The 27,115-nt window shown below is 48.9% G+C and overlaps 14 protein-coding genes across 14 annotated transcripts; 6 read left to right on the plus strand and 8 right to left on the minus strand.

Annotated features, from left to right (window-relative positions):
* Positions 1–56: 56 nt before the first annotated feature.
* Positions 57–2,639, minus strand: BU24DRAFT_342932 (MFS quinate transporter-like protein QutD; the record flags this gene model as incomplete). The annotated part of the gene is made up of 10 exons (XM_033523339.1): positions 57–373; positions 517–576; positions 765–815; positions 981–1,137; positions 1,288–1,435; positions 1,493–1,906; positions 1,963–2,172; positions 2,227–2,276; positions 2,330–2,458; positions 2,547–2,639. The coding sequence occupies 10 exons, from the start codon at positions 2,637–2,639 to the stop codon at positions 57–59; spliced, it is 1,629 nt and encodes a 542-aa protein (XP_033388105.1).
* A 673-nt stretch (positions 2,640–3,312) lies between these two features.
* Positions 3,313–4,893, minus strand: BU24DRAFT_419391 (uncharacterized protein). Its single transcript, XM_033527203.1, has 3 exons — positions 4,371–4,893; positions 3,843–4,324; positions 3,313–3,784 (listed from the first exon to the last, which is right to left on the minus strand). Exons 1-3 carry the CDS (start codon positions 4,789–4,791, stop codon positions 3,698–3,700), a joined length of 990 nt encoding a protein of 329 aa, XP_033388106.1. The 5' UTR covers positions 4,792–4,893; the 3' UTR covers positions 3,313–3,697.
* A 282-nt stretch (positions 4,894–5,175) lies between these two features.
* BU24DRAFT_342447 (3-ketoacyl-acyl carrier protein reductase) lies at positions 5,176–6,160 on the minus strand (the record flags this gene model as incomplete). The annotated part of the gene is made up of 4 exons (XM_033523319.1): positions 5,176–5,453; positions 5,512–5,672; positions 5,749–6,033; positions 6,093–6,160. 4 exons carry the CDS (start codon positions 6,158–6,160, stop codon positions 5,176–5,178), a joined length of 792 nt encoding a protein of 263 aa, XP_033388107.1.
* A 580-nt stretch (positions 6,161–6,740) lies between these two features.
* Positions 6,741–7,856, plus strand: BU24DRAFT_386875 (NAD(P)-binding protein; the record flags this gene model as incomplete). The annotated part of the gene is made up of 3 exons (XM_033524942.1): positions 6,741–6,770; positions 6,837–7,279; positions 7,352–7,856. The coding sequence occupies 3 exons, from the start codon at positions 6,741–6,743 to the stop codon at positions 7,854–7,856; spliced, it is 978 nt and encodes a 325-aa protein (XP_033388108.1).
* Positions 7,721–8,838, plus strand: BU24DRAFT_126896 (uncharacterized protein). The gene has a single exon (XM_033520961.1). The coding sequence runs from the start codon at positions 8,032–8,034 to the stop codon at positions 8,689–8,691; it is 660 nt and encodes a 219-aa protein (XP_033388109.1). The 5' UTR covers positions 7,721–8,031; the 3' UTR covers positions 8,692–8,838.
* A 1,767-nt stretch (positions 8,839–10,605) lies between these two features.
* BU24DRAFT_459404 (uncharacterized protein) lies at positions 10,606–12,459 on the minus strand (the record flags this gene model as incomplete). Its single annotated transcript, XM_033531723.1, has 2 exons — positions 10,606–11,570; positions 11,646–12,459. The coding sequence occupies 2 exons, from the start codon at positions 12,457–12,459 to the stop codon at positions 10,606–10,608; spliced, it is 1,779 nt and encodes a 592-aa protein (XP_033388110.1).
* A 1,518-nt stretch (positions 12,460–13,977) lies between these two features.
* On the plus strand, positions 13,978–15,100 carry BU24DRAFT_419397 (mitochondrial import inner membrane translocase subunit tim-17). Its single transcript, XM_033527204.1, has 5 exons — positions 13,978–14,074; positions 14,165–14,205; positions 14,267–14,398; positions 14,452–14,498; positions 14,593–15,100. Exons 1-5 carry the CDS (start codon positions 14,006–14,008, stop codon positions 14,763–14,765), a joined length of 462 nt encoding a protein of 153 aa, XP_033388111.1. The 5' UTR covers positions 13,978–14,005; the 3' UTR covers positions 14,766–15,100.
* Positions 15,101–15,358: 258 nt separating this feature from the next.
* Positions 15,359–17,050, plus strand: BU24DRAFT_419398 (putative sphingoid long-chain base transporter RSB1). Its single transcript, XM_033527205.1, has 2 exons — positions 15,359–16,146; positions 16,205–17,050. The coding sequence occupies exons 1-2, from the start codon at positions 15,829–15,831 to the stop codon at positions 16,883–16,885; spliced, it is 999 nt and encodes a 332-aa protein (XP_033388112.1). The 5' UTR covers positions 15,359–15,828; the 3' UTR covers positions 16,886–17,050.
* On the minus strand, positions 16,941–19,007 carry BU24DRAFT_386881 (Dolichyl-diphosphooligosaccharide-protein glycosyltransferase 48kDa subunit). The gene is made up of 3 exons (XM_033524943.1): positions 18,816–19,007; positions 17,755–18,587; positions 16,941–17,705 (listed from the first exon to the last, which is right to left on the minus strand). Exons 1-3 carry the CDS (start codon positions 18,955–18,957, stop codon positions 17,286–17,288), a joined length of 1,395 nt encoding a protein of 464 aa, XP_033388113.1. The 5' UTR covers positions 18,958–19,007; the 3' UTR covers positions 16,941–17,285.
* Positions 19,008–19,164: 157 nt separating this feature from the next.
* On the plus strand, positions 19,165–19,876 carry BU24DRAFT_419400 (uncharacterized protein). The gene is made up of 2 exons (XM_033527206.1): positions 19,165–19,194; positions 19,251–19,876. Exon 2 carries the CDS (start codon positions 19,257–19,259, stop codon positions 19,491–19,493), a length of 237 nt encoding a protein of 78 aa, XP_033388114.1. The 5' UTR covers positions 19,165–19,194; positions 19,251–19,256; the 3' UTR covers positions 19,494–19,876.
* A 79-nt stretch (positions 19,877–19,955) lies between these two features.
* On the minus strand, positions 19,956–21,389 carry BU24DRAFT_386885 (uncharacterized protein; the record flags this gene model as incomplete). Its single annotated transcript, XM_033524944.1, has 2 exons — positions 21,119–21,389; positions 19,956–21,059 (listed from the first exon to the last, which is right to left on the minus strand). Exons 1-2 carry the CDS (start codon positions 21,341–21,343, stop codon positions 19,956–19,958), a joined length of 1,329 nt encoding a protein of 442 aa, XP_033388115.1. The 5' UTR covers positions 21,344–21,389.
* Positions 21,390–21,671: 282 nt separating this feature from the next.
* Positions 21,672–23,339, minus strand: BU24DRAFT_365475 (uncharacterized protein). The gene is made up of 4 exons (XM_033524273.1): positions 23,110–23,339; positions 22,707–22,990; positions 22,189–22,653; positions 21,672–22,116 (listed from the first exon to the last, which is right to left on the minus strand). The coding sequence occupies exons 1-4, from the start codon at positions 23,213–23,215 to the stop codon at positions 21,964–21,966; spliced, it is 1,008 nt and encodes a 335-aa protein (XP_033388116.1). The 5' UTR covers positions 23,216–23,339; the 3' UTR covers positions 21,672–21,963.
* Positions 23,340–23,419: 80 nt separating this feature from the next.
* BU24DRAFT_419402 (DUF1909-domain-containing protein) lies at positions 23,420–24,280 on the minus strand. Its single transcript, XM_033527207.1, has 3 exons — positions 24,205–24,280; positions 24,087–24,153; positions 23,420–24,018 (listed from the first exon to the last, which is right to left on the minus strand). Exons 1-3 carry the CDS (start codon positions 24,219–24,221, stop codon positions 23,869–23,871), a joined length of 234 nt encoding a protein of 77 aa, XP_033388117.1. The 5' UTR covers positions 24,222–24,280; the 3' UTR covers positions 23,420–23,868.
* A 992-nt stretch (positions 24,281–25,272) lies between these two features.
* On the plus strand, positions 25,273–27,048 carry BU24DRAFT_439775 (cation efflux protein/ zinc transporter-like protein). The gene is made up of 6 exons (XM_033530329.1): positions 25,273–25,591; positions 25,645–25,694; positions 25,744–25,788; positions 25,848–25,995; positions 26,061–26,141; positions 26,191–27,048. Exons 1-6 carry the CDS (start codon positions 25,504–25,506, stop codon positions 26,949–26,951), a joined length of 1,173 nt encoding a protein of 390 aa, XP_033388118.1. The 5' UTR covers positions 25,273–25,503; the 3' UTR covers positions 26,952–27,048.
* Positions 27,049–27,115: the final 67 nt, after the last annotated feature.

Genomic DNA, 27,115 nt, shown 5'->3' on the forward strand with positions numbered 1-27,115 from the left:
ATACAACATTACTCTCCACATCTCCCTTTCTTTCCCCCCAGAAGAGCCACCAACATCTAAACACTATCCACCCTATCAACCCTCAACGTCTCATCCCCCTTCTTCACCCCCTCATCCACACTCATCCCATCATGATCATCCTCGCCATGCCTGTGATTCTGCAACTGCTTCGCCCGCGAGTACCGGGGCACGGTATCTCTAATACACCCCTTGACGATGTCCCCCTCAAACAGCAGGTGGATCGACTCGAGCGGCACGTTCTTGGTCTCAGGGACGCAGGCGACCGTGTAAAAGCCCATCATGATGCACGCGCTGCCGAAGAGCAGGAACGTGCCGTAGGTGATCTTGTCGAGCATGATGGGTGTGATTTTCGCTGTTGTGGAAAGGCGTATGATCAGCATGGGAATTGAACAGCACATACATACATGAATGCACACATATTGAGCGGCGAACGGGAGGGGAAGAAAGGGAGGGAGGGAAGGCGGGGGGAGGGGAATGTGAATGGGGAGGACTTACCAATCACGAAGTTGAAGAGCCATTGGGTCATCAGTGCTGCTGCCATGACGAGGGATCGCACTGTGAGTGATGTGGTTAGTTACGCGCTTGCAAAACCCGCCTTTTCGGGCGTATAGGTAGAGATGATCAATTTCATGCATGTGGATGTGGGTATGGGAATCTTCCATAGGTCCACGTAGACAATACACTTTGCAGTAAACGAGATGGTGCGGAGGATCAGGTGTAGCGGGTGTCGTAAATGTACGTACCTCTATTCGGACTGCACTCGCTAGAAAGAACAAAAGGGATGGGTCCCCAGCCTAAAAGATACAACAAACACATCATTAGCCTGACAATTCAGGAAAAGTAGGGAGGGTGATTGGCAGGGGGGTGGGGTTCGTCGGTGAAGGGCGCCTTGGGAGGCGAAATGCATGGTCGGATGGAAGAGGGAAGAGTTGGGGGAAGACGTGTCAGGACCAACGTACCGAACGAATAAAACACAACGAAGAGATAGACGCAGATGATTGCGAAGATGCTGTTTCCGGTGAGGGCGCTGCCTTCCTTGGGCGGGTGCACTGCTTGGTTGACGCCGATGTAGAACATAGCGAAGGCTTGGCCCGCTGAGCCTACCAGGAGACTCCACTGCAGATGATTGTCAGCTTTTTGTTTGTTTTCATGCCCGACGGGATAGGAAACGAAAATTCAGGACGGTTAATTTATGAGCGGTCGGAGATAAAGAGAGGAATATGATATGTGAGGCTGGGCAGCGGACGGGCGGGTTCCACGACATACCTTGCGGCCCATTTGCTCTGTTGCAAACATCAGGCCCGCTGCTGTGCAGACGATCTTGACAATGCCGTACACTCCTGTTGCGAACAGTCCTGCAGAAGTTCCCTTCAGACCGATGGATTGGAAGATCTGAGGTGCATAGTAGTTGATGCTGTTGAATGATGAGTTAGCACGACATTTGTTCCATATGCGAGAACCCGAAACGTACCTGTTGGTTCCCGTCCACTGCTGCCAGAACATGAGGATCACCGCGAACGAGCATTGATAGAACATGCGTTTGCTCGAGAAAGCGTCCTTGAGCTGGTCCCTGAGCGAGATCTTCTCGTGTCCCTGGAAGTCGAGGACGATCTCGTCGAGTTCGCGTGTTACAGCCTCGTCATCAATGGGCTTGGCTCGGACGATGGAGAGAGCCTTTCTGGCATCCGAGATGCGGTTCTTTTCTACGAGCCATCGGGGCGACTCGTTCATGAAAACGATGCCGGCCAACAGAATGGCACCCGGAAGCATCTGCAGTGCGAATGGGATCCGCCACTTCGACGAGGAAAGACCGGGGATATGCAGGTTGATGCCGTAGTTGACGAAGAAAGCCAAACAGATACCGGTAACGTTGAAAAGTTGCATACTGCGTGGCGCGTTAGAGACTGATTTTAATTTGAAGAGAGAAATGTTGGGACATACCATCCGATGCATCGTCCGCGAATCTCTTTATTCGCGTTCTCGCCAATGTACGTAGGGACAACAGCTGAGATGAGTCCAACTCCAAAACCACCAATGACCCTACCAACATACAACTGTGCGAGGCTCGTCGTACCAAGTGCGCACAATGTTTGAACGATCGACCCGATGATGAAAATGATATCGGCGATGATCAATGCCCGCTTGCGGCCGCTAGATGAGTATGAGCAGAAATTCTTCCCTAAAGGAAAGTACTGTAAATCTTACAATTTATCGCTGATGTAGAATGAAGACAAAGCACCGAAGAAACATCCCGCCTTACAACATGTTAGTGGTTCGCTTCCTAGTTTTAGATGCAACGATCGCTTACCTGAAGCACAGAGACAATATTGCCCTGCAAATTACTAAAGTCGTCGCTATCCTTGTCCAAATTGAACGAATGCTGAAAAGCCTTCATCGTCAAGACTCCTCCTATGAGACCAGTGTCCCATCCGAAAAGCTATTTGTCGCATTAGCACCGCCTCATTGAATTTGCCGGACTCGACGCGTCGAGCACATCCTGTTTGGCGAGCGTTCTGGAGACGTACCATGCCACCGAAGGAGGCCACTGCTGTCAGGAGATAGACCCGACGATAAGCAACAATATCCGCCCATATGCCCGACATGCTAGTCTTCGCCATTTTCCTGGCCCCGTGTAGGGATGACGTAGTCTGGCGTGAGGTTCTCAAGAGTGGCTGCACAGCTGAACTACTGCCAACCGCTTCTTCCTCGCTATACGATTGTCGTAGCGGTGTAGTTGAAGAGACAGAGGAAGACCTGGAGGATTTGGAAGATGCTGGAGATGAGGGCATCTTGTTAGAATCAGATCATCAGCCCCAATATATAGTATTGTTCGGCATTGACCTCGGTAGCGTGGTAACGGTGACTACTGATCGTCGGAGTGTTACCCCATGGACAGGAGATTTGTTGGATTGGACAGAAAGCGGGTCTTGTGGTGGCGTGGGGTAGACTAAGAGTTTTGCGGGGGGCGGCTCTGAACAACGGACCGTTCCCATGGAGCGTCTTGCAACAGTTGAAGAGAGGACCAGAAGCCGTAAACCTAGCCGTGAATATTGTTGAAGAATTACATGTGCTTACCGGCGTTTGACAGCTTCTCAAGCCACCGCTGATAAGTGGTGGAAATGCCAATAAAGGCTTGTCTACTTAATCTTCGCGGGTCGCTTGTAGCCAACTTGGCGAGGCTTGATAGCCGACAAACGCCGCCCGGCATCTCAGAATTGAGTCACGTGTTGTTCCTTTCATGATGTTTGTACCAAATCGAATGATGAGGGTTAAATGATCAGGCCATAATTGGGGGCCTATTGTCGTTTGTCTATGTCTAGAGCTCTAGGTAGTCGATTGAATAAAGCTGAATACATTGCTGTACTTCTTGTGACTGGGCGTACTACAATATTTTAAAAGCAAAAGCCTATTGTGAAAAGTAATGAACTGATCCGTCGGCAATCCTGAATATCCAAAAGGAGATATCTTGACGATAAATTCTTGTGAGATACCTCAGAAAGTGCTGCTGAGCTTCCAGGTCCTTTCATCCGAACGAGGGCCGTGCCTTCCTCGGCACGCAAAAGGAGTAGAACAACAACTCCTTCTCCATGATTGCTACAAAAACCGAAGTATTTTCGCCGAGTCCTCTTTCATTACATTCTCAAATATGGCTCTAGTTATTACATGAGCTGTAGGCTTACTTTTGCTCGGGAACTTGTGTCAACAGCTTGTCTTGACTTATTGCCGACTTCAGGTTGTCCAGAACAAGCAGTTCCATATCGCGCTACACCAAATATGAGTTTCCAATTCAAACACCGTTCACTTCTCGCCATCATGCTCACCTGAGTTTCGAACGTTGCCGTTCCGACGTGCGGCAATAGAACAACATTCTCGTTGTCCAACAACCCCTGATGAATTTTGGGCTCTTCTTCGAACACATCCAATCCCGCGGACCAGACCTTGCGGCTATTGAGTGCATCGACAAGTGCTGCCTCATCAATCAGTGGCCCGCGCGCCGTGTTGATGATAATGATACCATCTTTCATTATGTCGAATTGTGGCTTGCCAATGATGTGCCTCGTAGACGGATTGAGCGCAAGGTTCAGACTAAGGACGTCAGATGTCTTCAATAACTCTTCGAAGCTAACGTATTTTGCTCCTTCTTCCTCCTCTGGACTCAGTCGCCGACGATTGTGATATTGGATCGTCATCCCGAATGCCCTCGCCCGCTTCGCCATAGCTTGGCCAATTCCTCCCATACCTAAGATGCCGAGAGCCTTGTTCTTAGGATCATGTCCCAATGCGAAGTTACCGCGCCAATTGCCTATCATATCAGCCGGCAGTAATGCGGTGTGTAGTTGTTATCTCACCTTGTCTCACGGCCCGGAAAGATTGTGTGATATTACGCAACGCGCCGAGCATGAGGAAGAGAGCCACGTCGGCGGTCGCATCATTGACAGCCACCGGCGTACTCGAAACAGATATGCCCCTTTTTGTGCACGCGGGGATATCAATGTTGTCATAGCCAGCACCGTTATGGCAGATGTACTTAAGCGATGATGGGAGCGCCTCGAGGAGTTCGTCGTTGAAGTTGCCGGTAATCTTGTTCGAATCATTGCTCCGGTAGAGCGCATAAACGCCATCAAAATCACCTTTTTGGCACTTCGATATGAAATCTTCCCGCGATCCAGTCGGGTACTCGTACAGTTTTGAAGCGACGCTCTCGACCTCCTGCCATTGGCTCTTTGTGTGGTTGAGGTTACCAATCAGGAGTGCGGCTTTCTGAGACATATTTGTTGGAATAATAGCGGCAATTGATCTCTTTACTGGGTCGAGCGCCTATTAAGATGTTCAATATGAGGAGCAGGGAGGGGCAAGATTATTGTACTTATGACAACTGCCGCTGCCTTCAACTTTGATCTGGGGATGACGCACTAAGTCTTCGCGTGCGGTATTCTTGCCGACCCATCGGACCGCGGCCGAGGACGATCTTCGACCTTCTTTTTCTGATATTTTCATGGGGAATCGTTGCATTTCAGCTATAAAGTGCTTATCTTTCTTCATTTATGAACAAGATTTGCCTTTGTATATAGTTTCCTTGGGTATCCATCAGCATCATCTTTTGTGATTGCAGGAATTTTACTTCATTTTCTACATGCATTAGCTTTTCCTCAATTATTTATGATTCAATCCTCCTGCCAGCAATACACTTTGTCCAGTCATATATCCAGTCGTACAGAACATCGAAACAACATTTGCAACTTCCGAGGGCACACCTAGTCGTTTAAGAGGAATGCTCTCGGCCAGGCCTGGGACGCTATCGCCGCTAGGGATTAGTCCGGTCTCTCCAATCATGGCCGGGGAAACGTCGTTGACGGTGATGTTGTATTCGGCCAGGCGAGTACTGAGGTTCTTCATCATTGCGGTCAAGCCGCCCTTTGAAGCCGCATAGTCTGTGGAGTGTTAGTTGTGTGTGCTGATTCAGTTGGAATGGTCTGGTGCTTCACGTACGGCAGCCATTCAACCCGACGCCGTAACCGGCGATTGAGGATACGAAGATGATTCTGCCCCACCGTTGTTGCTTCATGTGCCCCACCACGCTCTTCGCCAGGAGGAATGGTGCTTGGAGATTCACATTTAACGTGTGTTGGAAAAGATCAAGTGGAATTTCTCTGATAGTTCATCAGTGTCTGGATGCAAGCATTGATTGTGTGCCCTGAGCATCACGAATCGGAATTCAAAACTCACTCAATGTCGGTAATGCGCTTTCCGAACCCCGCATTTGCGATCAGGATATCCACTGCCTGGGAATGCTCGCTCTTCGCCTTTTCAGACAGTTGAATTGTCGCCTCTGTGTCGGATAGATCTGCCTGATGTGTCGAGATTCTTGGTGGGGTTCGATCAGGATACGCTTGCTTGTATTCCTCTTGTAGCTTCGAGGCGAGTTGGTTCACGCTGTCGACATTCGAGTTGTAGGAAAGTGCCAGGTTAACATGTTGAAGGTAGAGAGAACGAGCAGATGCGCCTCCGATGCTGTTGGAATTCTGATTAGATATTGTATTATGATGCACATCGGGAGCAGGCGTGGTTACCCTCCTGAGGCGCCCGTCACCAGGGCCAATCGGCCTGCGATATTGTTGTCTATGCCTTGAGAGCTCATTTTGAATAGGTCTGATAGTTTTTGGGAGCAAAGAAGTAGGATCACTGATAGATGGCCAGAAATGCGCGACAACTCGACTTTAATCCCCGAATCACCTCCTCCGAACTAAGATGGGAATGGAACCAGGGAGGAGCTCTCCCGTCGGTATATGGTAACGGGTGTGTTAATAGCCACGTGATCGGCTACCCTATCCCATTTCATATGCCGACACCAAGTCTCAAGTTACCTAATAAAGCACCCACATCCGTAGATAGATGCTTCCACCATGGAATAATTGAGCTACAATGACCATACCTTCATTAACAAAGATCTGATAGCTTTTGTCGCGCTGCATTAATGTAGACCAAACCATGCAAAAGCTGCAGGTGTAGTCAGCATCCTAAGGCAGCCATAGGCAGAAACAGGCAGCCCCGAGGCAGCAATTGACTCATGGTATCGGCTAACCTAACCTAAGATGACTTGATGGCATATAATCAGCATCTCGTCCCATCCACAGCACACGATACAGAAACAGTTCTTACTATTCGACTTGACACAATATCGACCTTACAGTTCAACGGAACTCACAATGGCGCAAGAGATGGAACTAAAGAAGATTGCGATTGTAGGGGTACGAACATACTGAGGTAATCGGCACATAGATACCCATATTCTAACACAAGTACGACCAATATAGCCTCGAGGAAGTGTGGGCAAGGAGGTCATCTCGCAGCTCCTCAAGCACACAGGTCGCTTCCAAATCACCGCAATATCGCGCCAGTCACCAGACTTTCAGTTTCCGACCGATGCCGACATTATCCACAAGCTCGTGGATTTCGATTCTTTCGAGTCTCTGAAAGCATCATTTCTAGGCAAAGATGCTGTGATCAACTGCATCAACGGCGCAGCTACACAATTTTTGCCTACCAAACTCATCATCGACGCTGCTGTTGAGGCAGGCGTCCGGTTTTACTTCGCCAATGAGTTTGTTGGCGATATCATGAGAGAAGAATTTCGTCGCCTGCCAGAACAGTGTGTGGGTGGAAAGGTACGGACCAGGGCTTATCTCGAAAAATTGAGCGAGGGTGGGAAGATTTGTTGGACAGCATTGAACGGCGGACCTTTCTTCGATATGTGTAAGTTGGCGTCCAGAGAAACGAAGAATCTCCTACGGGCGTACAGCACTCTGACATTTCAAACAGGGCTGATGAGAGGCCCCGCTGGCTTCGATATCCCGAACCGAAAGGCTCGCATTTACGGAACGGGTAACACTCCCTTATTCTGGACTCCTTTGCCCACCATCGCCGAGACTGTTGTAAATATGGTTCTCCACCCGAGTTACGTCGCAAATCGCGCCGTTCACATTGCACCCATAAGAGGAGTTACCCAAAACAGCATTCTCGCTTGCCTTGAGTCCATTTTGGAAACGAGGTTTACCGTCGAAAAGGTGGACATCCAGAAGATCTTCAGACATGCAAGTATTGCGCTCGAAAGGGGTGATGCAGCGAACGCGATGAAGGGGTTGGCAACCAGCTATCAGTTCATGGAAGGGGATACTGCGCAAAGGTTTGCCGACCTGGTGAAAGTTGAGCGTTTTGACGTTCCGGAAATTTCAATGCATGTGGCAATCAGAGATGCGCTCCAGAGATATGGAACCGACTGTCCTGTGGCACAGGCATTTTTCAATATCAAGCCCTGTGATATTCAAGAAACCTAGGTTGTCATCAGATGGGTCGAGAACGAGGAACTTCCCCACAAGGCGTAGCGCAGTGTGTATTCGATAGGAAAGAAGATAAACAAATAGGAAGGATTGGGGGCGACGTATTGATAGAGAGTTGCCTCAAAATGAGATTCTGACAACTCAAAAAAAAGAAAATGGTTACTCGATCAATATGAAATGTTACCATAAGAAGCTTATGTATATCTCATTGCACAGTTTTGAACTTTGGCCGTTTAGTTCTGAATCGGCCGCCAGAAGTGAGGCGTCTGCAATGTCCTCCCACATTTCATTTATGCAGCCTCGAAGGACCACCACAATGCAGCCTCCACGGTACCATGCTCACCGGACGCACAGATCAGCCACACATGAACATGATAATAGCTCAGATCATAGCGCCAGGAGGTTTATACTCGGGTCATCTACCGAATGTATAGTAAGACAAGAAGCTTTAGTGAAGGACAATGCCGCTAGTATCTGTCTGCATCCAGGCAAGCCTCACACCGGAATTATCTACAAGGCTGAAGGACTTCCTTATACATCGCGAGACAATAGTGCATCGATCCGGCCCGGCTCATTCAATTGTCCTCCAATACTGCAGCTATTCCGAAATGTGATAGCTTTGACGCAGGACAATCTGACTCTAGCTGCAGGTCTTTACAATTCACCACTGAAGGACTTATCACGGACTCATGAATTTCCCAATCGAGCACTCCTTTTGCCTGCTTTTGTTCGAGTAGAATACCCAACGTCTATGTCATCTTTGGTTATGCTTTTTTCGTCGCCCTGTCGCCCTTTCTGTCGATCAACCGGTCTTTGCACGTCCGGTAACTAGAGAAAGTCATACCATGAAGCCTCCACATACGTACTTCGATATCACCAAATCCTTCTCACCACCCTGATTCTTCTACGTCAATTCGACTCCCGAACCCTTTCGGCCTCCACGGACGTCAGGAAATGAAGCTCACATCGCCCATTCTCCCTCTCTTCACAAAGTATATAAAGACCTCTTTCTCTCAACTCAACTATCCACTCCACTCTCAACATCCTCGACTTCCAATCTACACTTTCTCATAGCTCTTACTACAATTGTTCGTATCGTTCCATTACGCCGCAATACCATCCACAATGGCCACCAAGTCCTCCACCCTGATCCCCTACAAGGCCCCTGAGACCATTGCCCGCGCTGGCATTCCCGAAACGGAGGCCCACGCAACCTCCCCAATCCTCATCTCCCACGAAGAGAGGGCGCGGTCCTCCCAACCAACCAAGGGTGGAATTTTGGGATTGCCAGACCTGCGTTCACCTACCAAGGTCAACTCGATGGAGATCGACTACTTGTACCTAGGGGAAAGCATGCTTGGTATTGCTCGCTATGGCCTAGAGGCCTGGGATTCTGAGTCCGAATGCGATGGATTTAGCGTTCGGGGCAAGGATGAAAAGTGCTTCCATGGCGGCGCCGCTCTAGATGGACGTACTTTACGTTCTATGGGTGGTGTGTACTGAAGAATCGGGTTTACGGTATGTATGTTTTTGTTCTATGCTTTTACGAGGATTCTTTGGAACTTACTGATTCTCAAGACTAGGAAAGTCGACTGCGATATTTGTGAGAGTCTGAATAAGATTGCTTGTTTCTTTTCCGAGGGCCAGGAAATGTGTAGAGGATGGTGGAAAACTGTTTCTTTGGATTTGACGGTACGACTCTAGTCAGTCATGTTTTACAATCTTTTTGGGGGTTACTGTGCACTGCTCGAAGGATATAATATCAGGATAACGTTGATGCAATCACCCAGCATCCATAATCATTCACAATCACGTTTCGTCTTTCCTTGGTTCGGCAGGTTTACATATCGGGATTTTAGCTAGCAACTGTTTCACAGAATTAACAAATTGGGGGGCAACGAGCGTCAATTACTGTGCTATATTACGACTACTCATATACAGCATTTGCCATAGGCAACAGTGAGATCCGGCCTCCATGTACACCTAAAATACAACCCTATCCAAAGTCCTTCAACTAAAGAGTAGGCCACCCATTGAGCACGAACAGATATCCAATGCGTTTAAGCTGGATGCTGGCTTTGTGCGTTGACGTGTGTATCTTCTTCTTCTTTCTTCATCAAGGCTTCCTGCCTATTCTCCCCTTATCTTCCAATCTTCTTCTCCTTCTCTTCTGGCTCTCTCTTCCTTCTCCTTCTTCTTCTTCTTCCTTCGACAGCTGCGGTATTGAGTGGGGTTGTTACTTCCGGAAAGCGGAAATGTGGAGGGTTGGGGACGGGGGCAATTGTATGGAGGGATCGGGTTGGGAATGCGAAAACGACAGGGAATTATCGAGCTCCGGGGAAATGCTGATGTTATTGGGATGCTGTGACGCTGGTGACATGGATCGTGATGTTAAAACCGAAATGGAGGGAATTGCCCGACAACCTCGAATATACATGGAGTGATGGACCGAGGGTGGGTAACAGTCCAAATGACAAGCCATCAATGGGAATTGAAGTAATTGTGGCCGGCATGAGAAGCCAGTCACATAATTTCCGATCGATCCAATCCAGGCAAATGTCCAAGTCGAGTTGCCTTGACTTGAGTTCATTCACAGATTGAAAGATCCAGAGAATGCAGTCAAAAGAAGCTCCCACCCCTGCCCGCACAGGTCATGTATTGAGACCGTTGGCGCAACATAAACGCTGACAAGTAAAACGAAAAACAATGTAGGAACAAAGACGGCCCACCCCATCATGTCCGATAGCTATGCACCATTCGATCGTCCCGTTCCGCCTCCGCGGTGATCACCGGAGACTGGAATAGGAGGCTTTGGGTGATTGTGGTGATGACAGCCGGGATGGTCGCACGATTGAGGCGGTAATTGGTGGAATTTGTCGAGTTTGTCGAAGTCCTCGTCGTCATATTCGTCATCCTGCACCTCGAGTAGACCGTCATCTGGGTGTCGGTCATAATCTCCTGGGGGTGGGTTTTGATGGTGTTGAGCGTTGTTTGCATTGTTTTGAGATTTTTTGCTTGCCTTCTTGCCTTTACGTCCCTTCATTCGCGCCTTTTCTAGGAGTCTTCGTTTCTCGGCCAACCGCTTTCTTTCCTTCCTATCCTTCATCTCATACTGGCGTATCAAAGCGACCGGCGGAGTCCCAAATATATCCTCATATTCACAGAACTCGCAAATCCAGGCTGGATTAGGAGGGTTGTGAAAGTTGGCGTATTCTTGCTGAATGCGACGTTTACGAGCTGCATAAGCGTAAAGCTTGGATGCACTCCGGCGGGGCTTCGGAGGTGGGGGTTGTTGTTGGGTAGGGTGGCCACCTTTCTGTTGTAAAGAGTTCTTTGCTCCAGGAGGATAATGTGTACCATTCATATTAGGGCTTGTCTGCGTTCCATGTGTTGTCACAGCCGGGACATCGGAGCGCGAAGTACGTATGCCCCCGACCTTTACGCCTGGCGGCAAATGACCAGGAGGGTATTCTCCGGGATGGGTAGTAAACTCGGTATGGGTAGAAAAGACTCCGTTCTGTTGGCCGGGCCAAACCATCTTATTTGCTGAGTCGGACCCGCAGGTAAAAGTGAACTGAGTCTGCTTTGCACTAGTCTTCGATGCTTCCTTTTGCAGAAGACTCACGTTCTCGTTACCGGCGTATGTTTGTGGGGGCGTGGCTTGGGCGTTCGCGATTGCTGTGCTGATGATGCCGCCTTGATCTGGGGGTCCTAGCAACAAAATATGTCAGCGCACGGACTTCAAACATTAAGGTGAAGGCGGAATTGCCAAAAAAATTATCATACGTTTGTTACTCGCTTTAGCATTGGCAATGTTGGTAGAGTTGCCCAATACACGTCGCTCCGATCTTCCAGACGCGGATCGTCCAAATCGGCCTCTGCCCGCACCTGAGATGCCTGTACCGGAACTGTTATGCTGAGGCGTAGACGGAGCAGAACCGTAGTAACGTCCAGGTCCATCAATATCATCCGGAGCCACAGACTCGTGAGCATGGGATATGCCCATTCCAGCCATATCTGTGGACAGATTGCTATGGTGGGTGCTTGAGCTACCCATATTTGGGATCTTCCGCTTCTTCTTGTTGTTTGTATTCTCGAATGACTCATACCCGTCAACCGAGGACGCAGCTGAGACAGGCTTTGGATATGTGTTTACGGTGGGGGTAGGCTTTCCTTGCGAGGCTCGGCTATAGTGATAGCTTGGCGAGGATGGTAAAGGAGCCCCACGTTCATCCTCCTCGTCTTCGCTTTCTAACTCGGAATGATTGTGACCGCAATGGCACGAGTGATGATCACTTTCTCCCCTTCGCTGTCCCACGCGAGCACCTCCCCTGGTTTCTGGGTATGGAAAGCTGAACAGCGGGCCTGTGGATGGCGGTGCGGGAGGGTATGTGATCGTCTCGACTTGTTCTGGAGATAATCGGGTTCGAAGACGGCGTTTAGGTAGAGGACGGATTGGTCTATCGGGGTACATCGATGACGTTGTATCAGGGGAGGAGCGAAGCGGCGACGAGCCGGAGTGATTCCACTCATAGCCTGAAAAGACGGCAAGTGATGTTAGAAAAACTGTAACAAAAGCAGCGCCCCCGAGGAGAGCCATCGTGCAGGGAGAATGTTGAGGTCGTGGAGGGAATAATGGAGGGGTGTTGTGGGAACCCTGGCGGAACCATGGAGAAACCCAAAGACTTACCAGCAGTTGCCGCTGCCATATCTGTGATTGTTCCTCCCTCAGCACCCGTCTAATAGCTTGCGTGCCCCTTCCAGTTTTCCAGTTCGGCAGGTGAAATTCGGGCTCGTGGGTAGGGTCTACGTCGGTTAGCATTGCCGCCGGGGAGGAGCGAATGTCTGGGGGCGGGGCAGTCGCTTTTGTTGCAACACATGCTTCTCTTTTGTGAAGCAGAAGCAACAAGAAGCATTCCCCTGAGGAGAATCCCACGCACCTAGGTTGTGTCAATCCGCATGCGATGGTAGTCGGGTACCACTGGGCGTTGATTAGTACGTGCCGATGCCCCTCTCCTGTCCTCGGTAGCAGACTTACAAAATAGCAGCTGTGCCACTTAGGGCAAATAATAGCAGTCAAGAGTGGTTCAACCAAACAATGGCAACGAAAGCGATAACCACGATGGTCGGTGAAAAGGGCCGGAGGTGACGAAACCCAAAATTGAACGTTTAGAGGGTTCGCCAACTGCCAAGCGACACACGTAGGCAGAATGATGTGGCCAGGAAGCCCACGATGCGCGCGATCTTCCTGCTGCGAGCCGCCAAAAATAATCCAAGAACCGTTGTCACTCGGGGACTCTCAAACGAGGACTAAGGATGATAGATGTTGATATGTTGATTGAGTGAGTGGAATGCAGAGGCGTTGAACCCTCCATGTCGGTGATTCTAGAAGACGCCGTGCTGGGATATGCGCTAATGGCGAAAGGGGATTGGTAATGGCTCTGCTCTCCAGCCAACTGCTGCAACTCCAACCGACCTTCTGTGCTTCTCTATTCCTCTTACTGCCTCGATTCCGTCTTGTCATCAAGTGTGTTGTCTCGAGTCTTGATATTCAATTCATCAATAATGGACGGAACAAGACTCGTCATTTCGTCTCACACAACCATGCAGGTATCCTCGTTGGCCGTACTACACGTTGGTATCTAGGAACAAGTCGTTCCCACTTCCGGTGCTTGTTCGAGACAACACTGTGCACTTCAGCCGAAGAGCATCAATGTTTATTGAACCCACAATTGACACCATATACTCCGTACATTCCAGAGAGACTCAGCTGTTCACGAGTCTAATATTTTAATGGTCTTGGATCGCATTGGGCCTCAAATGTTTGAATCATCCTTTCAGCTACCGACCAACCTATGGCTACGAGTAGGAACCCAATTGATCCTGACAACGCTTCCTTTGCACTTATAATTCTATTCCATTCCCCATACGATACACTATGCTTCGAACGTTTTACTAAATATCCCCTCGCGAGGCATTCATCTATCCATTGAGATTGATATTGTACCCGCTATCGTCCCCATCTAAGCTATCACGTGATGATAGTCGGCGTTCGGAGAAACTCTGTTTTACGACTGCTCACCAGTGGACACTATCGTACTGACGCAATACTGAGTGGTTTTTTTTTTCATTCATGAGCATCCTCAATGGATCATAGCAGAGATCCCTGCCCCTGGGTCACAGTGAGTGACTTCGGCGGAGCCTTTTGTATGGGAGTAAGTTGTGGATTTCCCCCATGGTCGCACAGCAGAGCCAACTACCCGGTAATTTTGAGTTGCATGATACTAGCGGCTGACTCGAGCCAGTCGATAGGTGGAGCTATATGGCATGGAATCAAGGGATTTCGGTAAGATATATCTAGGAAGTGGATTATGTCTATATTACCAGTCTACTGAACTTGTCAATAGAAATTCACCTCGTGGCGAGCGACGAATTGGGGCAATTACGTCGCTCAAGGCTCGAGCACCCGTACTTGGGGGCAACTTTGGCGTCTGGGGAGGTCTTTATTCGACATTTGATTGTGCTGTAAAAGGCATTCGGTACGAGAGGCATCATTAGAGGTAGTTTGTGGCTTAAATTGACCAAAATGTAGGCAAAAGGAAGATCCATGGAATGCAATCATTAGTGGCTTCTTTACTGGTATGTTCCAATCGATGTGCACGATCCTACACATTAGATATGTTACGCACGTTATGGAGAACTCTCTCGAATGATAGGTCGCTAAATTGACCAGGTGGTGCTCTTGCAGTCCGAGGAGGTGCCAGGGCGATGCGCAACAATGCAATTGGATGTGCCGTCCTTCTTGCCGTTATTGAAGGTGTTGGTATTGCCTTCTCAAGAATGATGGCCGAAAATACGCGTCTCGAGGTCCCCATACATCCATCTGAGAAAGCAGCCGCAAGTTAGTCTTGATGAGCAAGCCTAAGAACGATTCCATCGCCATACTTAAATCTGTGTAAATCCATCTTCCGCCAGCAGCAACCGCATTGGAGTTCCGGCGCATCATTATGGATCTGGGTAAGGTCCTTCCAAACGATCACGACTCTATTAATACATATTTAATGCTAGAGACATGCTAGACATCCGGCCATATATTGCCACAACATAGACAGAATTAGAAGATGCAGTACCTATAAGCTATCTTGGCGTTGCTTGAAACTACCTCTGGAATCCCATCAGGTTTAGCGCAGTCGATCGTACATTTCCTCCTTTGCTGCAGCTTGCAAATATAAGTATTGGACCTTACGCACTACAGGATCCAAAAAAAATATGGTTCAATTGCAATCTCCTACGCTACTCTTTACATACCTGCTTCCTATTGTGCAGTAGCGTCCAATCTTCAGCCTTGTCGAACATATTTCCTATTTCGTCTGCACTCAATTCCGACCCCCCCTACCTCGGGTAGATGATCATCCGCTCGTTGGTTCCGCTCCTAATCTCTAAGCGAACGCATCATATTAACATCGCGTGGCACTTGGAACCTCGTCCCGTCCAATCAGAGAATGTAGAACTCTCTCTTGGGCCATCCTCAAAGTTCCAGATGCCTCGCTTCTGCGAGGAGGGGCATGCAATTCCTTCGCGGTGCACGAATGTATAATCGTGCTGACGCACTCTAGGGAAAAACATTGTATTTCTGCTAGACGGGAGCGGCGTGGGTGACTTTAAGGACTGCCTTAAGTATGCCAGTGTCCACCGGCGCACTTTTAGCTCGCTTTCTGTCCTCGTTTACACTGTATCCAACAACGGTGGCTTGCCTTCGGTAAGCGGCTCAAAGCTTCTAACGGTTGCTACGTTGAGACGTAACGACAGTCAAATATTGGGCGATCCCGGGGACTTCGTAATAACCTTGCAGGTAACCGCAACTATACATAGTGTTCACTTCCCCCATCCTTCGAGGACTCCTTTTGATCGATGGTCCTCTCAAACGTCTACACTCACCCCGAGCTCTCTGATTAATTACAAGTACACGATGGCATCGATCGCGTACTCATTAATCGCCCTCGTGGCAAGAGATGAAAAACAATCCTACAACGATCGCAAGAATTTTCGTGATTCTTGCACACTGGATACATGTCCCCTGGCGCTCTCATACTGGGGCTATCGGCCTTCGCTCGCCGCGAACATCCTCTTCACGGTTCTCTTTGGTATATCGACTATACTTTTCATCGGCCAGGGAGTCCTCAGCAGACGTTTTCTCGGGTTCACTATCGCCATGGTGTCTGGATGCGCACTTGAAGTCATTGGTTATATTGGCCGGGATCTTAGTTACTACAATCCCTTTGCTGAAGTATGCGACCCAGCCCAAGAAGTTTGAACATTGAAGCATGCTAACAGCGCTTGTATAGAATCCCTTTCTCATCCAAATCATTTGCTTGACGATCGCCCCGGCCTTCCTTGCCGCAGGAATCTATCTCTGCCTATCGCGTATCGTCCTCACTTTTGGGCCGCAAAACTCCCGCATCAAGCCTCTATCCTACCCGCGCATCTTCATCCCATGCGACGTTGCATCCCTCCTGCTCCAAGCCGCAGGCGGTGGCCTAGCCAGTGCGAAATCGCACGCCGACGAGGACCCCACGACCGGTAACAACATCATGATCGCCGGACTCGCAGTCCAGGTCTTCACGCTCCTCATCTTCATCTGCCTGGCCCTCGACTTTTCCATCCGCACGTTCAAGCGCGTGCGCCAGCTCGGCGCTGAGGGCGCACTCGACCCAACGCACGCCAAACTCCGACAGAGCTGGGCCTTCCAGGGATTCCTCGTCGCGCTGTCATTCGCCACTCTGTGCATCTTCACGAGATCCGTGTACCGTGTTGCCGAGTTGAGCGAGGGGTGGACTGGGAGGTTGATCAAGACGCAGAGCTACTTCATCGGACTCGAGGGCGCTATCATCAGTGCTGGTGTTCTCGCTCTGAACTTTTTCCACCCTGGCCTTTGCTTTAGGGAGGGATATGACACCAAGACCGGTAGTGGTTGCTTCGGAAGGAAGAAGAAGGTTGAAGGGGAGGCAGAGATGGCTAGCCTCTAGAGCAAGTCTTTCGACGGATCGGTTTTCTACTCATTCAGCTCTCATGCACATAAGAAACCATAGACCAAGACATAGATTTCGCACATATATACCCCTACCCTGACGTAACAGCAAGTATCCTATTTCCTTTTAATAGCTATATTGAGAACCCAATCCGTTCTTCTACACAATGATTCTGCATCGCTCAAAATGCGTGATATAATCTTTTTCTTAACAAAATAGTTTTGTGAGGATCGTGCCTAAATTTGACTTTCATTCGTCTTTCCACGCGAACCCCGGCTTCCCGCTAAATTTCGCCTCCTCGTCACCCCAATTCACAGGTGGTGAATGTTCGGTATTTGGATTCTTTCAAATCAAGCCAAACTCCAGATTGTTGATACATTTCCATTTCGTTTCCCTTCTACTGCGTCTTCTTCACGGTCTTCTCCGCAGGCGCACTCCAGAGCCAGACGGCGACGAAGGCCAACCAGCCGAAGACAGTAACCCAGATTCCACCGATCCACACCCAGGCACCGCTGATCTGCCAGCTGCGGGGCCACTCGTCGTGCGCGAAGTGGCGCACGGTGACCTGCCTCTTCTCCTCGATGTTGGTGAGGAATGGGCGGCGGTAGTTGACGCGGAAGTTGAAGATACCGTGCTGATCGGGGGTCTTGAAGGAGACGCCGAAGATGGTAGCGTTGGCGGTCTTGGAGATTGGTGTGAGATTCAAACGATGGAAAGGTGAGAGCATGGAGAACTCCAGTTGAACCACATCCGAGTCAGCAGGTACGAAAGGAACAAGATGAGTCTTTGAGTACTCGGAGAGCTCGACTTGGAAGGCCTGTGCGTGTTAGAAAGAGGGGAAATGCGGAGGACGTGGTTCGACTTACGACATCGCTCTTGATGCGGTAGATCTGAGGGTTGTTCTCAGGAAGGGCGCCAGAGGTGTTGAGCTTCTTGCTTACACCCTCGTCCTGGTAGTGCAAAAGCTTGCCAACTTTCAAGACACCAGTCTCCTTGAATGTCCAGCTTGTAAGCTTCTCCGAGAAATCGCGGTTGGCAGTCTTGACAGCCTGGCCGTTAAGAGTAGCTTTCTCGGCGAACCAGGCATTCTGAAGTACCTCAGCGGAACCTAGAACGGCCAGTCGTGCAGAGTTATGGGCCTGGAGGACGGAGACCAGGTTGAGTTGGGCACCAACAGCAAAGGGATCCTCCACGATATCGGATTCATCCTTGGGGTTGTAGCTGTAAGCCGTGCTTGGAGCTCGGAGGACAGGTGCGAGGAGCGGCGAATCATTTCCAAGAACCTGTCCAACGGCCCTTGGTACAGCGATGACACCTTCGCCGCCGAAGTAGTTCTTGACATCCGGTCGGAGTGCTTTAGGGAATGGCAAAAGAAGAACGTCGTGCTTCTCCGCCGCAGAAGTAGAGTCGTAGTTGAAATGGTCCACAACAACGGCACCCTTGTCTGACGGAATATGGATGTCCAACTCGAGGAGTAGCGAATTGACGGATGATGGGGTCCCATTCTCGCTGGACAATGCAAGTAGAATGTTTCCTTCCTTCTTCATGAATTCGAGTAGAAGGTTCGCGGTCAGAGCGGGCCCAAGGCCTTTCGCCTTGGAGGGGAGGAGGAGGACATGGTCGTATGCTCGTTCGCCGTGCTTGAACAAAGAGAGCTTATCGGACTTAGGCGATTCTGTCGTGATATGATAGCCGCGGCCTATGAGAGCAATTCGTTAGCACGATCAACTCCAGATGCAATTTTATAAACGATTGGGAGCCGGATCCTGAATGTAAGCTTCAGAAACCTATTGAAGTATGGAAGCTAGCAACGTTCTCAATTGAAACTTGACATCAATACCAAATGGCCTGAAGAGTTGTAACCCGTCAAGCGCTCCAATGCCGTTCCAAATATCAATAAAATCATATCATAACAGATTCCACTTACTCTCTAAGTCTCCCAAGAATACTCCATACTTCTCCTTCTCTGCCGCATCCTCCAATACAACCAACAATCTACTGCCAGTATAGCTTACGGCATGGACCGCTGCTAGCAGCGTCGCCAGGACGAAAGAAAATAACCACCGCATTGTCAAATAATTGCAACGTTGGTGGAGTTGCTAGAGCTCTTGGACGATTGCGCGGCGCGGGAGAGCTCAATTGGAGACGTAGCCGCATCTTGATCGGCGCGGAGAAACCGCAACCTCCGACTTGCAGGCGGGAAAGCTAAGCTGGACAACCTCATCCCATGCCCGTCACCAAATCCAGACTTGCATTGAGGCACACCACGCTCGTCTTGTGCTGTCGCACCGTACCAATCACATCCGGTCAGATTATAATCGACACATTACCGCTCCAACAACGTCGCTGAAGTCTATCACAGATCACAATGTCCGCCGCAAGCCCCCTCTTCTGGAACGGCCCTCTCCGATACCTCAAATGGGCCTCCGTCAATAAGCCTGCGTATTTCTACTCCATCATCGTCGGCTGCATCGGACCCGTTATGGTCGTTACCGTTCCCCCGATCCGGAGGTACCTTGGAGAAGAGCAGATAGCGAAGATTCCTTTGACATATCCGAGTACGTGCGAACCTTGCCCACTGAGTCTTTCTTCGCGAGAAAGATAGAGCGATCGGAATCCAGAGTTATTACTACGACTTGCCGGGCGAAACATGTTGTCAAAGGAAGTTTCCGTGGATTTTTGCTAACAGGAGACAGTTCCCAAAGGACCACGACCGAGGCCAGAGGGTTTCGATGATTAAGCGCGCTGCAAGGGAGATATGATGCAACAACTTTTTGGAGGGCTCGGAGGCAAAATTGCCATGGTCAGCGAACCATAGAGGAAAACACCAAATACGGGACATTCGAAATTATATCTTGAGATTAAAGTCCAAGAATAGGCATAAAAGCCATGTACACAAACTTTTCCTTATCAGCTGAATGAATCACATTTAGCCAATATTGCTTCAAGCTCCTCTATTTAGCTATTCGAAATATCCTTGAATGTGCCACGCCGTATTACAAGAAGCCCATCGAGGTATCGCATGAAAGAGCCGGGCGGCCTTCGCGACCCCGTGCAAAGGTGGACACTAGAGCTTTCTCTTGTGCCTATGCCCATCCTCCTCATCATGCGAGCCGGTACTCTCGTCTTCCTTCTCATCGTCAGCCTGGCCATTAGGCTCGCTGGGCTGTTCGCTCTCGGTCTTTTCCGCTGGTACCTCTGACTGACTGCGCTTCCTTTTGCCCGTCGGCCTTTCTTGTAGTTCCTCAGCGTACCATGGGAAATCCTCCTTCCGGACATCCACGCCCGTCAGGTAGTTTACCTCAAATCGCTTGGTGTCTAATTGGCAGTAGATTTTGAGGATATCATGCTTATCAACAACCTGCTTGATACATGCCTTGATCTCAAGAAGGTGGTTCTCCAGGACGTTCATGGCCTTCTTGGTCATCGGAACGTTGCTGTGAAATTGGTTGAGGATAGTCCTATCCATGTAGGCGTTACCGGCCTTTTGTAGTTGGGTATATAGCCCGTAGCCACCGTCAACATTTGTTGAACCCTTTTCTGAGATGATCCGCTGGCTAAACCAATGGCGGAAGAAACTGAGCGCCATCCAGACTAAGATGTCCTTCGCATATTCCTCTCGTTTGATCGGCACGTTTTTAGTAGGCTGTGTCATACCGCCCGGATAGATTGTCGCAACCTCAAGTTCGAGCTTTTTGCCTTTGGCTGCCATATCTTGATGGAGCCTTTCGCAGAGCGTAAAGACCTCTTTCGAGCCACCTTGCAGCATCCTCATTGCCGAGCCGTTGTCTTTCACCCTCTTCCAATTTCCGACAAGATGTATTATCGCTTCTTTGAAGATGGTTTCTGATCGAATGCGGATTGCGAGGTCGACCCACGCCCAAGGACGCGACTGGATAGAGCGAAAAAGTTCCTGCCCATGCTTTATGAGAGCGACATCGATAGGCTTTCGAATGACAGCCGTACAGTCGAGGTATTCCGCAAACTTGAGAATCTCAACGACGTCATGGAGAACGGTCGTCATATCGTCTTCCCTCAGAGGGATTTCTCTGTTGTAGAACGCATTGAAAATGGCTTCGTAGTAGTCAAGAGCCAGCGTCGGAATGCGGCCATTCTCGTTGATGATAAGAGGTCGAAGAGGCTCCAAGGGCACCCCCATGGTATCGAGTTCCTTTGGGAGCTGCATTAAAGCGTGCCACAGTGAGGCAGAATCATCACTATTTCACTTACCACCGATTGTAGCTCACCAGGATCATCGCCATGAGGTGGATGAGAAAGCTTTATCATCCAGCGTACCTTGATTCCGGCGTCTTTTGCCTTCTTGGAGAGGCGGGCAGCTTTTAGCTCTGTAAGCATGCCCGCTAGGAGGGGAGAGTTGCGCGCGAGGACGCTCGCGTGGAACTTGAAGCGGCGATCGTGGGTGAGGACGACCTCAACGTCCTCTGGTTGATTCATGGTGTTGTAGGAAGTTGAGTGCTCCGTCGTTCGAAACGTTTAGCGGGAGGTAAAGTAGGTAAAGTTAGTAAAGAGGGAACCGATTGAGAGTGCTTAAGTAGTTAACAGTGGGAGAAAGTGAAGCTAAAGAGGATCCAATCACCTGACGACAAATTCTATATCGTTGCCTGGTGACCTTGACTCTCACTTTTGTTTGTTTTGAGTACTGTAACTCACTTGCAATTATTACCTATAGTGGTTACGTGCCTTTATTAGTGAAGGTGGCGGCTCATACTCTAGCCAGCCAATGGCACCGCAAAAGATGCCTATCAGCGATTAACCACTGGCCCGAAGTATGAGGGAGAAGATCTCATGTACTGGCAATTCAGGTGTTACGAAAGCCTGAATGCTGAAATTGAAACTTTTCTGAGGCACCCTCTGAGGCGGGAACATATCTTTACAAGTAAGTACAGAGAAACCAACCAGCGCCAATCCCGATCTCTATATCTTCCTGAATCATAATATTGCACTAGGCGTCGTTCCTCGGGAGAAAATATCAAGATTCGTGGATGATGGCTCACTATTGAGTGTAGCGAGTATCAAAAGCGCTCTATGCAACCCCTTTCTTTCTCCTGCCACATTCACAGCTTGCTTTCGGTATCCAATACTAGAGGATGCTTCACCCTACCGGCCTTCAGTGTACTCCAATTCTCTTCATAGCCTTCTTCGACCTCAGGATATGGGCCCAGAGGTGTGATTGCGAGTGGATTGATATCGAAGTGACTCTTTGTATACTGTGCGTGCCGTCAACAATTTTGAATCTTGGAACTCATTAATTCATCAAACCCTAATCAGAGTTGACTTACATTCTCTTTGATGTGCTTAAAATCAGTGCTCTCCTTAAAACCCTTCACATTCCAGTAGAGGTTCTTCAACCAATTGTTCAGCACGGGATAGTCATGGCGTATGGTACCCAGATTTGTCTTGAAGTGTTGAACGTAGACCGTGTCGAAGCGAATGATGGTTGCATACACTCTGATGTCAAGTTCTGTGAACGTTGAGCCCAGAACGTAAGGACCTCCATTCTTGTGCAGCAGGGCTTCAAGCTTATTTAGAGCAGCAAAGAGCGGTACGACTCCTTTCTCGTATCCTTCCTGGGTGGTAGCAAACCCAGCTTTGTACACGCCGGAGTTGATATCTGACTGTAAGCCCGGCGTGAGAGCATCGATCTCAGAGCGCAGAGAGGAGGGATAGAGATCTATTTTCGCTATCTCAGGCGGGAGTATGGAGTTGAACGCGGTTGGTAGCCATCGAAGAAGCTCAGCTGATTCCTGATCTATGTTAAATGCGAAATATGGAGGGGCTTCAGCTTGTGAGTACACACATTGTTCACGATCCGTCCTGCCTTCTTGTCCCATAGCAACGGAACGCTGTACCGTCCTTTGTAGTCTTTGTCGTCTTTGAAGTAGACTTCGTGGAGGTATTTACTTCCGAACAGATGATCAACCGTTGCATTAGGGTATTCGTCATCTGTAGCTGGAAACTGCCATCCAGGCCATCCATCCTTACCTTTGGGATACGGCTTTACTACTGAAAGAGAGATGATGTCTGTAAGCTGTTTGATATGGCGAACAAGATTGGCACGGTGAGCGAATGGGCAGAATAGACCTTTTGATCTTGTTAATTTCTGTAGTTTTCATATGTGACAAGACTATGGCGCGAGAAATATGGGTAGAAGTCATTCACAAATCCCGACATTTGGCGAAACAACAAGATGTGATACCTACCTATGTACAGATGGTATCTGTCTTTCTCGGGCGGAAACTCTCCGCCCTCTTCAATAACACCGTGCCATCCATCGCCTGTACCGTATTTGTGAATTTCCGAAGTCATTGCAGGAGACTCAAGTATGCTGGTATTATCTTTTCGCGTGATAGATGTCAATAGTCTTCTTATATATGCAAAATGTTTTGTTCTGCGGAATTCCGGGTTGCGCTGATGCAATGGATGCCATTGACTAAGGGAGAAGCTAGTAGGTAGTGGTGGGGTTTCTGCAGGCAGAATATAGCGGACATGAGGGCGGTCAATATGTTTTGGGCCAGACTCCCCAAGATTGTATTGATGGATATTTCATGGGAGCATGTTAATAGGACAGGAACAGTCGTAGTCACAGCCACAGCAATACCAAAAGTAGAAAATTGCATGGTGTAGAACAAATAAGTCACCGAACATTCATGCCTGTACACCGTTCGCTTGAACCCAACATGCTTTGATCAATGCAAGCGATTAGGAAATAGGGAACGCCGATCAAGTGGTAGTTTACAACAGGAGGTAACTGATGGGGGCGTTTGTGACATCAAGAAGAATAAGGCATTTCTCTCGTTCGTTGAAATTCATTTCTTTACTTCAGGCAGATAGATCCGCGCCCTACTACTTGTTACGCTCTTGTTTTGCCTCAGGCGCAAACGTTGGTATCTCAAAAATCGCTCAAACTCCACCATGCTGATTGTATCGTTGATCCGTTATCAATGAGTGAGGTGAAGCACTTATTTGGCAACACCCTCGTCGGCGTTGAAGCAATCCTCGAAGTTTTTGGTGTGCTTGTTCGATGCGTGGTCCGATAGCATCTTGCGGCTGATGGTGCTCTGGAAAGACTGGAAGCATATTTTGCACTTGATGGACATGGCGGCGGCGTTCTGGCAAAACAATATGTTAGCTGGAGGCGTCTTCGATTGTCCGTATTTCTGAGATAGGGATTGCATACGGATTTCAGTTGGCTCTTCGCCTCTTTAGGACCCTTCTCCTTCGCGCGGTCGCGCTTCTGCTGTGCTCTAATCGTAACATTAGTCTGGTAAACGACAGTCACAAAGGCCTATGCATACTTGGCTCCGTTACCCATAGTGTTAGTCGGTGGTTGTGGATTTGAGAGTGTTGTGCGATCAAAGGTTGCGACAAGAGTGTTTGAAGGAAGAAAGGGTAGGCAACATCCGCCCGCCTGTGAGATTTTTCGATGCGGCTGACTGGTCTGGACGCCGCTGGCGGGACGAAGGGTCCCCGCTAAACGCTAAACCCACTTAGGAAAGTATCCATGAGTTGCAGCAATTAATGCTCGATCAGGAGAGATGCTTTAAAAAGCCGACAGGACAAGCCGACATGACGAGAATAGACCGAATTCCCATGAGTTCTACAGCTTCGAAGGGATAAGCCTACTATTACTATCAAAGGGGAACAGGGCTAAAAGCAAAGGCTTGATAAAACCCTTCTTAAGTAAATGAAAGCAAACAGTCCCCAAGTGTATTCAAGATCAATACTTAAGGTGTTTAAAATTATTCAACGCTTGAAGAAAGTACACATGAATCGTTTGTAAATTTTAGCCGATGATTTCGGTCGTAGAAAGATCACGAAGTGTGCGCGGTGAACACCGACATTAATATGGAAACTTAGTATAGGTTCAATGCCGGTAGAGCGGTTGACAACTCTACAATCGTATGCTAGTGCGTAGCTTTGCACGATATCAAATTATCATGTATCACTACTAAGTTAGTCTTGTGATTGAAGCCGCTGCGCGCTGTCATAAGGACTGCATAGGAGCAGTGGAGATATCACAGTTACCCGATAATCTGTATGGATCGACCAAGTGCATCTTTGCTCAAGAAGCCCTGGAAAACGATAACATATCGTTACAAGCTTGCTGCACGCCACCTGAAGCAAACCCACTATGCACGCGGTAAGCGACATAACGATCGGAAGCCAGCCGAAGCTACGTAGACCGTTCACTTCGGTGTATTACGTGTGATGCAAACATTTCTCGATATGTTATCGAATGTTTGGGTGTGAATTGCGGGAATTACGCCCAAACACGCATCACAATGGAAGAAGCGAACGCGGTATGTCATCGAAAATCCGTGACCACCCCTGCGCGTAGCCAGTATTCCATCACCGGGTTGCCATTCCAAGTGTCATGGAAGTTCCCGACATGGCACATCAGGCTAGGTGCCTGGCCTTCGAATGGTCAATTGTAATTTAGAGTTTGGTGCGCACGATACATTCTTTGTCTCAAACGGGCCTACGCTGGCATGACCGTGATTCATTCATAAGGCACGCTTCAGACTGCTTTTTGTTGTATTTGTATGCAGTACAAACTCTTGCTTCATTCTGAAATCGAGTAATAACAATCAATCATGGCGCGCCACTTTGAACTTTCGCGGAAAACTCGACTTCGCGCTGTCATCGCCATCTCCTTTGCATTCTTTCTGGCTGAAATCTCTAGTATGTAATTCTAAGCTGCACTCGAACTGGAATTGATATTAACGGAAAGTCAGCTGGCTTTTACACAAGGTCTCTAGCATTGATAGCCGACGCTTTTCACTATGTATGAAGAATTATGCAAATACTATGTTCACTTTAGCTAATTTAAGTAGTTGAATGACCTCATTGGGTTTATTGTGGCGCTTGTAGCTGTGCAGGTAAGCCGTACCCTTTCCAATACAGTCACTTGAGGATATATAAACTCACTATTGGATAGGTCACAGAAAGGAAAGAATCGCCACAAGATTTATCATTTGGCTGGGCCAGAGCGCAGCTACTCGGTGCTTTCTTTAATGGTGCTTTCCTCCTCGCACTCGGATTGAGTATTTTTGTGCAATCTATCGAAAGATTTATATCCATCGAAAGTATGATTGAACTACCACTAAGTTACCTAAGTAGTTGCATCTTTGCATTAACTGACATAACGTAGGAGTTGAGCAACCCAAAATTGTTTTGATTGTCGGTTGTATTGGTCTCACTTTGAACATCATTAGTGCACTGTTCCTCCATGGTATATTGAACTTTTCTGCCCTAACACTTCAGCTCTGACAGTGTCGCAGAGCACGATCATGGCCACGGTCATAGTCACGGGCATGGGCACGACCACGACCACGCCCATGCCGACCATCCTCGCCACTCCCACTCCATAGAAGAAGCCGACATCCAATCCGAGGGCGGAGAGCTCAAAAGACACTCTTCCGCGGAGGATCACGCTTCTCACAATCATGCGACAATCGTGCTCAAGCCACAGGGCATTGATCTTGGAATCCTTGGTGTCTTGATCCATCTCGTGGGTGACGCGATAAACAACATCGGCGTCATCATAGCTGCACTCATTATCTGGTTGACGAAATCCGAAGGTCGGTTCTATGCCGATCCAGCAGTCAGCACTTGGATCGCAATCATGATCCTGCTGTCGGCAGTGCCTCTTACAAAACGGAGTGGCCGCCTGTTGCTTCAATCCGCACCACCAGGAATCAAGATCGATGATATCAAACATGATCTTGAATCGCTCCCGGGGGTCAAGGGTGTCCATGAGCTCCACGTTTGGCAGCTCGACCAGAAGAAGGCCATCGCATCCGCACATGTTGTCGTGGACGAGGAATCACTCAAGACATTTATGCAAAAAGCACAAACCTTCTCAGAATGTCTTCACGCCTATGGAATTCATTCTGCGACACTGCAGCCTGAGCTTGTGCGATCTGTCACTGAGACAGGCCCTGCCACTGCCCCAGGGGGTTTGGAGCACGGCGAACGCGTAGTCGGAAAATGCGCTTTGACATGCGGTACTCTGTGTGAACCGCTCACATGTTGCAGTTAGAGACGGAAGCAAGAACTGGTGCATAGTCGAGAAAGATGTAATGCACTCTACATAGTTTGAATTGTTGGTGGCGAAAAAGAAGTATGATGAATTGCATGTATTATAACTTATTGAACAAGACGTAATATGAATAAAATGACCCCAAATTTGAAAATATACCCGAC

The sequence above is a fragment of the Aaosphaeria arxii genome, assembly GCF_010015735.1.
Source record: "Aaosphaeria arxii CBS 175.79 unplaced genomic scaffold BU24scaffold_2, whole genome shotgun sequence".
NCBI classification, from domain to species: Eukaryota; Fungi; Ascomycota; class Dothideomycetes; order Pleosporales; genus Aaosphaeria; species Aaosphaeria arxii.

Bases quoted from the DNA above. Each gene is read 5' to 3' on its own strand.
- BU24DRAFT_386881 (XM_033524943.1), bottom strand. From the start codon at position 18,957: ATGCGGTGGTTATTTTCTTTCGTCCTGGCGACGCTGCTAGCAGCGGTC. The intron at 18,588-18,815 runs GTAAGTGGAATC...TTGCTCTCATAG, and splicing joins ATTCTTGGGAGACTTAGAGA to GCCGCGGCTATCATATCACG. The intron at 17,706-17,754 runs GTAAGTCGAACC...TAACACGCACAG, and splicing joins ACCGCATCAAGAGCGATGTC to GCCTTCCAAGTCGAGCTCTC.
- BU24DRAFT_365475 (XM_033524273.1), bottom strand. From the start codon at position 23,215: ATGACTTCGGAAATTCACAAATACGGTACAGGCGATGGATGGCACGGT. The intron at 22,991-23,109 runs GTAGGTATCACA...CAAGATCAAAAG, and splicing joins CAGATACCATCTGTACATAG to GTCTATTCTGCCCATTCGCT. The intron at 22,117-22,188 runs GTAAGTCAACTC...CGGCACGCACAG, and splicing joins TTAAGCACATCAAAGAGAAT to TATACAAAGAGTCACTTCGA.
- BU24DRAFT_419397 (XM_033527204.1), top strand. From the start codon at position 14,006: ATGGATCATAGCAGAGATCCCTGCCCCTGGGTCACAGTGAGTGACTTC. The intron at 14,075-14,164 runs GTAAGTTGTGGA...GACTCGAGCCAG, and splicing joins GCGGAGCCTTTTGTATGGGA to TCGATAGGTGGAGCTATATG. The intron at 14,206-14,266 runs GTAAGATATATC...ACTTGTCAATAG, and splicing joins CATGGAATCAAGGGATTTCG to AAATTCACCTCGTGGCGAGC.
- BU24DRAFT_126896 (XM_033520961.1), top strand. From the start codon at position 8,032: ATGAAATGTTACCATAAGAAGCTTATGTATATCTCATTGCACAGTTTT.
- BU24DRAFT_419402 (XM_033527207.1), bottom strand. The intron at 24,019-24,086 runs GTATGCAATCCC...TTGTTTTGCCAG, and splicing joins CGAAGAGCCAACTGAAATCC to AACGCCGCCGCCATGTCCAT.
- BU24DRAFT_439775 (XM_033530329.1), top strand. From the start codon at position 25,504: ATGGCGCGCCACTTTGAACTTTCGCGGAAAACTCGACTTCGCGCTGTC. The intron at 25,695-25,743 runs GTATGAAGAATT...TAATTTAAGTAG, and splicing joins TAGCCGACGCTTTTCACTAT to TTGAATGACCTCATTGGGTT. The intron at 25,789-25,847 runs GTAAGCCGTACC...ACTATTGGATAG, and splicing joins TGGCGCTTGTAGCTGTGCAG to GTCACAGAAAGGAAAGAATC.
- BU24DRAFT_419400 (XM_033527206.1), top strand. From the start codon at position 19,257: ATGTCCGCCGCAAGCCCCCTCTTCTGGAACGGCCCTCTCCGATACCTC.
- BU24DRAFT_419398 (XM_033527205.1), top strand. From the start codon at position 15,829: ATGGCATCGATCGCGTACTCATTAATCGCCCTCGTGGCAAGAGATGAA. The intron at 16,147-16,204 runs GTATGCGACCCA...GCGCTTGTATAG, and splicing joins ACTACAATCCCTTTGCTGAA to AATCCCTTTCTCATCCAAAT.
- BU24DRAFT_419391 (XM_033527203.1), bottom strand. From the start codon at position 4,791: ATGTCTCAGAAAGCCGCACTCCTGATTGGTAACCTCAACCACACAAAG. The intron at 4,325-4,370 runs GTGAGATAACAA...CTGATATGATAG, and splicing joins TTTCCGGGCCGTGAGACAAG to GCAATTGGCGCGGTAACTTC. The intron at 3,785-3,842 runs GTGAGCATGATG...TATTTGGTGTAG, and splicing joins CGGCAACGTTCGAAACTCAG to CGCGATATGGAACTGCTTGT.